The 11,933-nt window shown below is 42.4% G+C and overlaps 1 protein-coding gene across 2 annotated transcripts; it reads left to right on the forward strand.

The window, feature by feature from the left end:
• The first annotated feature begins 1,339 nt into the window (after window positions 1-1,339).
• Window positions 1,340-9,042, forward strand: slmapb (sarcolemma associated protein b). 2 transcript variants are annotated; one of them, XM_080497532.1, is made up of 9 exons: window positions 1,340-1,396; window positions 3,241-3,369; window positions 3,456-3,530; window positions 3,632-3,934; window positions 4,488-4,758; window positions 4,932-5,103; window positions 6,456-6,590; window positions 7,305-7,392; window positions 7,808-9,042. In XM_080497532.1, the coding sequence occupies exons 1-8, from the start codon at window positions 1,345-1,347 to the stop codon at window positions 7,386-7,388; spliced, it is 1,221 nt and encodes a 406-aa protein (XP_080353658.1). In that variant the 5' UTR covers window positions 1,340-1,344; the 3' UTR covers window positions 7,389-7,392; window positions 7,808-9,042. The 2 variants fall into 2 exon arrangements, with proteins under 2 accessions (XP_080353658.1, XP_080353659.1); XM_080497533.1 differs by lacking the exon at window positions 7,305-7,392.
• The last annotated feature ends 2,891 nt before the right edge of the window (window positions 9,043-11,933 follow it).

The following is an 11,933-nucleotide window of genomic DNA, read 5'->3' on the forward strand; positions in this document are numbered from 1 at the left end:
TGAGCCACTGGCATAGGTTATCAGACAGCAGAATGCTTTCATAGATAGGTATTGTTGAAAAACAGATTTATTTATATGCAAATAATGTTCGCATCCAAACACTACATTTCTGACTTTTCCCAAGAAAAAGGATGCACTCCTGCTGAGCTCTTATGTATAAAGGGCTGAAAACCGATTGGCTGGCTCCTGTTTGCAGCTTCTTGGATCCTACAGGTGGATAGTAATCAGTGATTAATACCCCTAATGCTGGCACCAGGGAGTGAGAGGGAAAAGAAGAGCCATGCCTGGAACTAAATTCCTCATGAGACAAACTGGCAACTTGTGCATTTCTTCCTGTCTGCTGCAAGTAGGATTGTGTTGGCTTTCAATCAAGTGACCAGAGCTTCTGGTAAGTCTTTTAGACTCTTTTTGTAGTAAATAGCACAGTATATTGTAGGATAGTAGGACTTGCAAATAAAATCCATTAATCCCGATTTCAGCAAGAAATTATTTGTCAGTTTTACACTGGTATTTGATTTGCATTTAGATAAGTGCAAATCAAATGATCATGTCAGTGTTAAAATATGCCCAAACAATTATCAAGGGTTGGGTTTCCCCATGCACTTTATTGTGTACCATTTAAACGGTAAAACAAAATAATGCTAAAAGTAAATAAAAACCAATATTGAAATGATTAACAAGAATTCTAAAATAAAGTTATTAAAAAGGTCAAGAACAAAATATGACATGTACTATAAAGCTTTTGTTTAAATGAGTGGGAATAACACACACACACACACACAACAGAGCCCCTGTGTCAGAGTGTACAGCTGCAGATCACAGCCCCAGTGTGGAGGGTGGTCCAGGGAGCAAACAGCAGGGGGGGGGGCTCTGTTTTTTAGGGACAGTCTTCACACACACAGGTAGTTTGGCAGGTGGACGACGCTTAAAGAATTCCTCTATATTGCCCAGCCAGTTATTTGTGAGGGTTGGCCTCAGTCCAGCAGTATCAGGGAGGTCTGGTTCGCAGTGTGTCATCCCATCACCCCCCCCTCTCCTCCTCACTGTTTGGACTCTTCCATTTCACATCTGAACAAATGTGATAGTTGGAGAAGAGTTGTTGATGTGAGGACTGCTGTATCCTCAGTCCAAAGAGATCTGCTGCTCCTGGATCAGCTCAGGCAAGTCTTCCTCCTCACCCTTTTATTTATCATCTCTGCAGCTGCTTGCTTCTATAACTACCTAAAGATCATGATGCAATTTCTTTACCATCTTTTTCAGTCTTGGCAAGATGTTTGCTGAAAAACAGTAATGCTTGATTTAAGTCTGTTTGTTTTATCTATCCTGTTCTTTACAGACAAACAAATGGATCAGAAAGAGCTGAGTGACCCCCTGAATAACGTATCATTGATTAAAGGTAACCTGCTCTATATTTTCCCCTTGTGAATGTAGACAAGATTGTCTCATGGTGAATGACTTGGCATTATGGTGCTCCCGACACTACACTTCTTAGGGGAGGGTGAGAAGATTGACAAAAAGTGTGAGTCACACTAGGAAAGTGTAAGTGGATCAGTGAGGACAGCCGAGGGCTTCAGAGGCTAATTTCTCTCCTGTAAAGTGTCTGAAGATGGAGTCTCTGCATAGAGGGCATGTCAGCTGGTGAATGTGCATTTGATTTGACATTTAGGGTCACCAAATGAAAATAAAAGCTGTGCCACTACTCAGATTCATGAAAGTAGAGGTATTAACAGGGACAGTCGTGACAAACTGTGCCAGCATCTGAGTGAGTGAATCAATTTTGCATGAAGAATGAATTTGTAATGCTACACTGCACGTTGTATACGGAGGACAAAGCAAACAGTGTCCCCACCACAACAGCACCTCAGTCTTATCGGATAAAGATATCTCCCACATTCACACCTAGACATAACATTCTGTCTCTGTGCTCAGTGGCAAACAGCTTTAAATGGTGGAGATGCTGCGTATTCGGTTGAAGAATGCCGTCACATTGAGTGGATAGAAAACACGCAGCAGGGAAGGATGGACCATGATGACTGTAGCCTTCAGCACTCGAGCTAAAAAAAGACTTTCTCCTACATTTTTTTTCTCTGCCGTCACTTGAGGCAGTGTGATGCTAATATTCCCCAACTAGTCTGAGAGGTATTTTTACCCCCCCGGACTAATCCCATTACTATTTAGTCAGGTGTCATTCTGTGACATTAAGTCATAATTACTGCGATAACTAATGTTGCTAAAGATAACGTGTTGCACCCCGTTCTGACATACTCTATATCCCTCCTCATGTCTTCCGGGGGGGAGGGGGATTACCACAACGTGGACAGACGACAGTCCTACATGGAGCCCACTCGCATTCTCGCTGGCACTCATACATATGCATACATGAGGAAACACGCAACCACAAAGTGGGCACATCGCTGCCCTCCGTCCTTTTGTCTCTCACACAGCAGGGCGGTCATGCGCTCCAGTTAGAGGGAGTCACCGGCTCTCAGCCTTTGTTTCAGGCCCCAATCATTTGGGGGTCGTTTATCAGCGCCATCTAACCATATCTGAATGTGCGTATTTGCGGTGTGAGTCTCCATGAGAGACGCAGCACTTTCTTGTCAAATGAGTCCTGTGGTGCGTCCATTTATGGTGCACATACTTGACCAGTCCCCCACTCTGATTTTTTAGCTCTGACAAATGCTTGGGTCTGTGATGAGGTCACCTCTTTTCCTGGCTCTGATAGATTAGGGGGATCAAGATATTCACTGGGTGTTTGCGAAGCACAAGTATTTGTGGCGCTTGTTTCCACCTCCAGGAAACACAACAGACTCCTGACAACCATTTCCTTTGTGCATTGTCTCCAGTAAAGTACCATTAACCGTATAGATGTGCTTGAGTGTTGCATCTGGCTAAGTAACGTATCATTTGGATAGAAATGCAGTTCTATCTATTTTTGGGTCAGTAATTAGTTTATGTAATAGGCCCATTTTAATATCAGGGGAAATCATTGAGTGTGTCAGCCCTGGTTAAATTTTGGGACTATAGCAGATTAAAACATGCTATAACTTTCTGTTAACCTTGTTTTTTTGTTTTTTTTATTCAGAAATATTGAATTATCCACATCAGGCCTTTGTACATCACAATTTCAACTTTGTTTTAATTACTCTGCACTCTGTTGACACTTGCAAGAACATTCATGTTGGGAAAATTAATTGTGGTTTTCCTTGGGGGTTTTTTTGTTCCATGTTTCTTCATTAGATGATCTGAGCAGGTCAAACATGGGCTCGTCTGGTGACGCCGAAAAAACTATCCAGCGGCTGAATGATGAACTTCGAGAGGCTCAGGACCTGGCCAATACAGAGAGGCATAAATGCATGGAGCTTCAAGGTAGTGTAAAAGCTGTTTGTATTGTGTTTTTAATATCAGTCTTAACACACACAACTGAATGAAGTGAATACCTCTGTGTTGCGTAGGACTCCTGGAGGACGTGAGAAATGAAAATAAACAACAAGCTGATGACTCAGCAAGACAGATCAAACTTCTTCAAGGTGTGGTTCTGTGTTTGCGGTTTGGAAGTGTGTCTCGTTTTGCTGAAATGTAGAGGGAAATGTCTGCGTGCCAACATGAACTCATCCGCTGATTCGGACAGGCCAGCTGCTGCAGCTTCAAGGTGAGACGGACGCTCTCAGAGAGCAGATCGATGTCTCGTCGGGTTCACGCGACGAGCTTCAGAGCGCACGTGATGAGGTGAAGTCCCTGAAACGTGCCCTGGAGGCGGCCACCGCCGAGCGAGACCGTGACGTGGCGGCTCTCCGGTCCAACCTGGCAACCATCTCCGGCGACCTGGACAAGTGGCGTCAGACCGCCGGCGGATATGAGCGTGAGGTCGGCGACCTGCAGCAGGACCTTCAGCAGCAGAGCAAGCAGTGGCAGAAAACTGCGGAAATACAGGGTAACACGCAATTCAATCATGGCATTTAAATAACATAAGAACTTATGTGAATGTGACGTAGTAATCATTTGCTGTTTCAAAGCATTTATTCCTCTTTCATACAAAACAAAATCTATAGAAATGTGTCTGATATAACTTTTATTTATATTTTTATATTTGTATTTATTTTTATATTATATTTTTTTAAACCATTTTATTTATTCCTAATGGAACATAACAGTGGATGTTAAGACTGTTGTGTTTTGCCATTTTAAGGTAAGGTTTGGCATTTGGTGGAAACAACATTGTGGCAGAGAGGCGAGGGGTTTTTGATTGTGGCATAAACACATGCTGTGATCCGGACTGTCGCTCCTCTAACCAAGTTCTATCTCGGAAATAAACACATTTTCTGTATGTGACACTTGAGTCGTGATCACCTGTATACTAATTTAGCAGAGAAAATACAATAGGTGAGCATTTGCAGTGACTCTAACTTTATCTGTCGGTGCATTGAGAGCAGACCATCTGGTTGGGGAAATGCCTTGTTCCATAAAACTTTTCTCCTTTCCTGCAGCCAGCGAGCTGCAGTCCATCCAGGCGGAATGCAGCGGTCTTCAGAAGGAGTGCTCGGCGCTGCGGTCCGACCGGCAGGACGCGGCGAACAGGCAGCAGAAGGAAAAAGGCGCTCTGCAAAGTGAGTGTGCCTCCTTGAGGGCTGAGAAAGAGGAACTCCTCAAGGCTCACCAGAAAGAGAAGGGCAAACTGCAGAGCGAGAGTGCTGCGCTGCACGCCGAGAAGGAAGCAGTGCTGCAGAAACAGCAGCAGCTGGAGAAGGACGTTACCAGGTCAGTGCGCTGGTGGAGATCACCGGGAGCTCGGCTTCGCCTTCACGTTTGCGCTCCCTTCTGTCTCACTTGCTTGTTTACCCGCAGCGTGTTTGTCCGGTTAACCACATGCTGCCCGTCTTGTCGCTACTCTTCCCCTTTTAAACTCGCCGTTGTTTTTTTGTTTCTCTAAGCTTGCGTGCCCAGAATGCCGAGCTAAACAATAGCCTCAGAGGCCTGGAGAGATCCCAGCAGGAGCTGGAGGAGAAGCTGCTGGCCCTGACGGTGCAGCACCAGCAGGACAGCAGCAAGCTGCAAACCCAACTGGAGGTGTCAAACAGCCGCCGCGAGGCTCTGCAGTGTGAGGTACGCTCCAGACTACACGAGAAATCCACCGAGGCCGTCCGCCCTCTCCCCTTTCTGGTTTGTCAATATGGTCGTCGGACCCCTCGACGCTGGATGTCTTTTACTAACTTCTTTCATTTTGCAAATGAGAACTTTTTATCCATGTGAGATCATTTTCTAACTAGGAGTGATCCAGCTTGCAGCACTGCAGCAGGCGCCGGTATACTGCTGACCTCACATCGAGCTGTTTCAGTATTTATGAAGTTCACTACATGCACTCACAAGTTCTCCTCCTTCAGCAAGTGGAATTCATAGTTTTAGAACACAGAACCTTGGAGCAAGGTTCCAAGGTCATTTGATGTCAGCATGCTATGACCAGTAATTACTTTACTCCACACATTTAAAAAGATGCAAAAAGTGTATGATGGAACTAATTTTGGTAACATATACATTATTGGAACTGCATTGTTTTTGGTGTACAGGAGACAAAATTCTCAATTAAGCTTTTGCAGGAAAGAGTTTTTTTTAACATATGAATCCCAATAGTGGCTCATTAAAATATCTTCATAAGAGAGACATCAGGGAGTCCCATGCCAGATTTCACATGAATGACGCATCTGTATATGTGGACTATTTAACTATAATGCGTTTATTTTTAAAGCATTAAATGATTTTTATATTTAAAGTAATACATTTTATGTGAGTATGACAGACAAAATTGAAAAACTCTAGCACAAAATAATTTTCTTTTCATTTTGACAGTGGCATTAACCACAACAAACCTGACAAGTGAGGCTTTTACTCAAAAAAGAGCGATTTTTCTGACTTTTTCTCCGTAATGTCGATCAATAAATGTCTTCTAATGTGCAGCTCAAAGAATTTAGCTCATTAAGACTGCTCATTCTCAGAAACGCCTCTTAAATAAAATGCTCTGGGCATTTTCTGTCCGTCCTGGTTAATGGCTGCTTTTACACTGAACTTGTGATGAATTTGTAACTACTTAGCCTGTAGATGCAATTTCATACAACTTGCATCAGTCGATTAGTTGCACATCAGGAAACAGTGTAGTCATATGATTCAAGTGTTTTCTTGGATGTATTCTGGCCATCAGATGGGTTTTTAACACGTGAAGATGGGAAGATAGGAAAGTTCCTGAAGCTGTGAAAGCACACACTCCTGAGAATTCAGCCAAAACTAAATTTGTGTTTTAGATTGCACTCGTCAAAGCCATTAAATGTTACTGTAATGACATCCCACCACTCCCTGTCGGACTTAACAGGCTGGATAAAGATCGTCCTCGGCCACATCTCATCCATCCTCATGTGGCGCTGCTCTTTGTCCTAAAATGAAATGTTGCGATGTGCTTCGTGCAGTGCGATGAGGCCAAGACTGAGCTGTCAGACCTGAAGGCCAAATATGAAAAGAGTGAGCAGGAGAAAGAGTCGGCAGCAGCTGAGCTGGAGGAGTGCAAAGCCAACATGAAGGAGCTGCAGGACAAAGGAGCAAAGGTAGGTCATCCTCTGTCACACACCGAGGCCATGAGGAAGGTATTTTACATATAAAATCACATGTAACAAACAAATCATATTTTCATTCTATATTTGTTTGGATTGGATAGCATGAGCTTTGCTGCCAGGTTACAGCATAATGTGGAGCATCTGTTTGTTATGAGACGTATCTGCAGGCATTAAGAGGAGTCTTCTTTTTTTTTAAATATATTTTTGAACGTTGATATCACTTTTATCGGAACACACCTGCTGCCCTCGTTCCTCTGTTGGCTTTATTTGGCGATCACACATACAAATACAAAATGTCAGCACAGAGACAGCTGCTGTCCATTGTAAAGCTCGATGGTCCATCCCAGACAAATACCATTGCATTAAGCAGCCAATCAGAACCAGTGGCACAATGGGTGCTTTAAGGTCAGACAGTGGAGTGAAATACCGATTACACCCGAGTGTGATATTAAACATTACGGGACGAATATGACGACCTACAACCATCCAATTAGCTGCTGGGCGTGTTATTTCCTGGTAAACACAACCTCCTGCTTTGTGTCTGTATGTGTGAACACACTGTTACATTGTTTAACTCTGACATTTGTACAAGTCCGGTTTACAGAGACAGAGTGCCAGTTGAGAGATGTTTTCATAAAACGCTACGCTCAAACCGGAGTATGTCCCATTGCAGTTGATTGCTATAATATCCCTTCCCTTCTGTAGACCTCCCTATTGCTGCCTGTTCAAGCCATAGTCATCGGCCTTATCCTGGCTTTGCTGTATTGGTGCTTCGGCGCATTGTGGTAGTAAGGTACACATTACTCCTGTCAAAATTGATCTTTTCATTTTCATCAGTGTCTTTCAGATCATTGCATGACCCTAATGGGATTTTTCCTGCTTCCCCCAGAATGCCTTCCTCAGGGGAAACTCCCAAAATTAAAATGTCATCTTGGAAATCTAACTTCTGTACCCAGCATCTGTTTGTCCCGTCTGGTTGGCTAATGCTTATAACAACCGTTTCTCTCAGTTGGCTTGGATGACGCTTATCTTCATCTGAAAGAGCTTTTTTTTTTTTTTTTTGGATGTGTGTGTAACTTCCATTCTCTGTGCGCTGCGCTCGACCTCAGTGACAAGCTCCCTCTGTCAAAGCTTTGGCGATCCCTGGGTCTGGGCGGTCTCATGCTACGGTGCTCAAGTTACCATTTCTGTGTGGCTGCTTGTTTCAGAAGCTGTGGATGATCTGGGGGCCGGTGGCTGCGGTGGCTCTCACAGCGGTGACTGCTGCTGTGCTCTTCAGGACCTGAGGGCAACACACACACACACGCACACACACACACACACACACAAAGGCACAGATGAACCCTTATTTGTCATCAGATGTCAGTACTTGCCCCCTTATCATATCTGCACTATTACTTAGGAGGGCTCCTGTTTAACTGGGTTTAATTCTTAAGATGCTCGATTCTAGATGGCAGGGAAGTCTTTGAGTGGGAATCAGTCATGTTTGGTACGTGAAGGACATCTAGTTGGGTTGTATTTTGTTTACCTTTTAACTTCTAGAGTTATCCAATAATGAATGTAAGCATAATTTACACACAAAGCTAATCCTAGGTATCTATTTTAGGTGGATCACTTGGAGTTTGAATCTCTTAATGGAGCACATCTGTGTAACTGTCAGAAATGATAAAGATTATCAGAGTGAAACAGCCCGTGATGGATGATAACTGCTGGAGATGAGTAACAGTAGATCGGCGCGAGAACAGAAAGAAGTTTAGCTGTGCGGGAAGTTTTGTTTTCTTTCTCTTTTTACTTTTTCAACAGAGCATCACAAAATGGTTATCTTCACTGATATGATTGAATTCTTGACTACAGATATTCTGTGTGCATTCCACTTCTGCTTTCCACTCCCCTTTTGCTTTCCATTTAAGATAAATGAAGATAAAGCCTGAAGATATCTTGAATTGGTTCACTTGATTCAGCAGCTCTTTTAACTTTTTTTTTTTTTTTACTGTAATTCCACAGCATCGTTGTGCCAATGATGAACTTATATTTAATGGTTGATCCTTAACTGCTCATCATCTTTACACAAAAGTAAAGTTGGGCTCATCACATACCACAATATTCACTTTGAGTAGATTCTCTTCCACATTTCATAAGCAGACCCCAGTTTGGATTTATTGAATCAATATGTCGCTAATCTGATAAAAGCCCAAAGTTAAACTCTAATTCACTCACTCTATTGGTTTGATTCATGTTTGCATGCATTTTACTGGAACATGTTAATTTTTCATTATATATTAATTTGATGTAATTGAGATCATTTTGAATCTGTACCCCTGTAAATAACTACAAAGTATGTATTTTGCAAGCAGTTGGAAGGTTCTAGTTTCTTGGGTCGAAAGATTACGAATAAATGCTCTAAAATGTGAAAGTGACCTCAAATAAAGATTATTGCACCTTGCTTAACTGGGCTGGGCTTATTTTCTCTAAATCACCAAGTTTACATGTAAAAAGAAATGTGTGTTGTGCAGATTTGATCACTTCTACTCTGTAGAACAATGCATTGAGCAATGTATACCAGCTCTTCCCGATTACTGTCCCATATTGCAGATGACATTTAAAGAAGCCGACGACTCCAGTAAACCGAGGTTTCCTTGGAGGGAGCGGTCTTGTGAGGTAAATATCGTGTGTCCAGCAAACAGTTTAACTTAAAATTTGTTTGGACAGTTGTACGTTGACCTGCAGCTTCACCTGTATGAAGCCAACTCCTCCTTGCTGCTCTGGGGGTGCAGAATCACAGTATAATCTGGACGTTTTGGTTCAACAAGAGAGACGGCAACCAGTATCGGCCTGGGAATTAAAAATGAGGGTCGTCTGCATACAGTGATCAATGACCCAGTCACCCATGGATTAATCATGGAGAGATATTCTCAGTTCAATTCTAAATCTGAGCCTTTTGTAAGTTTGCATGTTCTCCCGGTGCATACATTGGGTTTTTAAATCAGGATTTCTGGCTTCTTTTCGTAGTCTAAATACATCTCAGTCTAAACTGCCCCTTGATGAGCATCAGAGCTTGTCTCTCTGCTTGCAGACCAATGAATATTGATATCTCATACTATTTAATCAAATACTTAAATGAGGGTTTTGTTTGAATGACTTCAAGTAACTTAAGATTCTTAGTCGTCAATCAGGACTCATTTCTACAGTAGAGCTGCCAAAGTGAGGTTTCTTTAGGGTTTTTTTTTTCTTTGATTTCCAAGAGAACTGTGGAAGAAAGTGGATTAACTTAAGCCACACACTGGGCAGTCGATTTCACTCTTTCACATATTAAAGCCTAAGCCAACCACACCCCAGAGCTGCGGAGTGAATTATGGAGCTTAAAAAAAAGAGGCTTTGCAACCAAAGTTTGAGGATGCACTACAAGGGCAGAAAACTTTCGGTTTCTTCTGTCTGTGCTGCCTGCTGAGTCATTTGTGTGGTGGATGTGTGTGGCTGCAGTTGCCCTTTAAGAGAAGAGGCAAGACGTCACTTGAAGCTAATGTAGTCTGATCATCTGATTTGATGGTACTGACACACACACACACACACAAATGTGCATGTACTTTCGAACAAATGGTTCCTTTTTTTGCATCTTTTCTATTTGCATTCCTTCATAAGCTACGTATTTGATTGAATTTCCATCATGACGTTTCTCAGCCTTGAGGCCGTCTGCACCTTCCTTTAGGCCCCTTCACTAATCCATCCATGGTTGCCGTGACCTTTCTAGGCGGTTTAGAGGACAGGCTGTGCTGCGCTGCCCTTGAAATGGACTGAGCACAGTGATGCCGGCTCTCCGTGGGACGATACAGCAGATTTCTCAACAGGATAAAGTCCTCTTTCAAGCGTTTAGCTTTCACAATGTCCACAGGATCATCATTCTAAAGGAAATCAGTGGCCCAGAATGAACGAGCTGTCCACTGTGACACACCTGATCCACATTTTTGTGTCAAAGATCCTCCACAGGATTCAAGCTGAGAAGAGCCCCGTGTCCTATATCAAACCCAAATATGAGAATCATCCCCATCCGGCGCGAGCTTCTCTGCACAGTTGCCATGACCATTTGTTCTGCTCTAGTTTGTATTTAGGTCATCTGTAGTGGACGAGCGATGCAGCAGAATGAATCAGTAGCTGGTTCAACTGCCATGTTTGAGACGTTATGAAGCTACAATTCATGTTTGTACACGTAAACCATTTAATCAGGTTTTGCAAATTATTGCACAATAAACCTCAAACCAGTTTAGTATATTCAAACATGCATCAGCAATATCAGTAATTTCTGTTATGTAGTTGTAAAGATATCCACAAATTCAAAATATTTGTTTTGGCTTACTATGTCTCCTGATGGCAAAGAGCAAATTTATTCAGTTTTCTTAATGCAAAATTGTGTTGTTTTTTTTCTCGCTCTGGCGATAAAACATAGAGAAAAGCTGAGATGTTTAAAATATCTTGAGTGTTCTGGGAGGGTTTGACCCAAAGAAATTACTGAATGTAGCTAATTGTACACAGTAGATACTGCTGCATCAGCTTATGTTGACATTTCTGTAACTAGTCCAAATACTATATACGGTAGTTCTCTCTCTCTCTCTCTCTCTCTCTCTCTCTCTCTCTCTCTCTCTCTCTCTCTCTCTCTCTCTCTCTCTCTCTCTCTCTCTCTCTCTCTCTCTCTCTCTCTTTCTCATCTTTCTCTCTCTCTGTGTGTGTCTCTATTCTGACCCCCAGTGGTATGCTATGGCCTCGAATCTTTCAGTTTTCTTTAGCCTGCTTCAGGATTCTCCGACTCACAGTGACTATGGTGGATTGGACGCACTCGAGTAATGTCTCTATTATTTAGATGCATGTTTAAACTTTTTTTGATTTCACAATATATGAACTCGGTATTTATAATATCAATCCTAAATTTCACAAACGTTCATCGATAACTCTAAATTCTTTATTGGACAGCATGCATTCATCACTCATTTTACAATCGCAAGCTTCAATGAGAGGAAAATCGTAAATATCATAATTCTCCATCGTTTATTCTGTTAGTGATACAAAAAACAAGGTAAACTTGATGCACGTTGCAGGTTTAAGTTTATCTTGGAGCGGAGCTGTTTTCATTTCTTGATCATGCAGCATGTTAAACATGTATTGCTCTATGAAGGAAACTGTCAAAAATACACACAAACAGGGAGACCATGTAAAAAACTGCTCACAGAAAGGCCCCCCAACTCTAAACCTGGGGCATTCATTCAGTGAGGCAATGACTCGAACCATTACAACACCGTGCAGTCGGTAAAACATTACACTTTACAAAGCAGACTTCATGTTGGC

This window comes from Blennius ocellaris (assembly GCF_963422515.1).
Source record: "Blennius ocellaris genome assembly, chromosome: 5".
Taxonomy (NCBI): Eukaryota; Metazoa; Chordata; class Actinopteri; order Blenniiformes; family Blenniidae; genus Blennius; species Blennius ocellaris.

What these genes read in the sequence shown, in the direction of transcription:
- slmapb (XM_080497532.1), top strand. Translation starts at nt 1,345, where the DNA reads ATGGATCAGAAAGAGCTGAGTGACCCCCTGAATAACGTATCATTGATT. An exon ending in ACAGATCAAACTTCTTCAAG is followed by an intron (nt 3,531 to 3,631) that starts GTGTGGTTCTGT and finishes TGATTCGGACAG; the next exon opens with GCCAGCTGCTGCAGCTTCAA. An exon ending in CTGGAGAAGGACGTTACCAG is followed by an intron (nt 4,759 to 4,931) that starts GTCAGTGCGCTG and finishes TGTTTCTCTAAG; the next exon opens with CTTGCGTGCCCAGAATGCCG.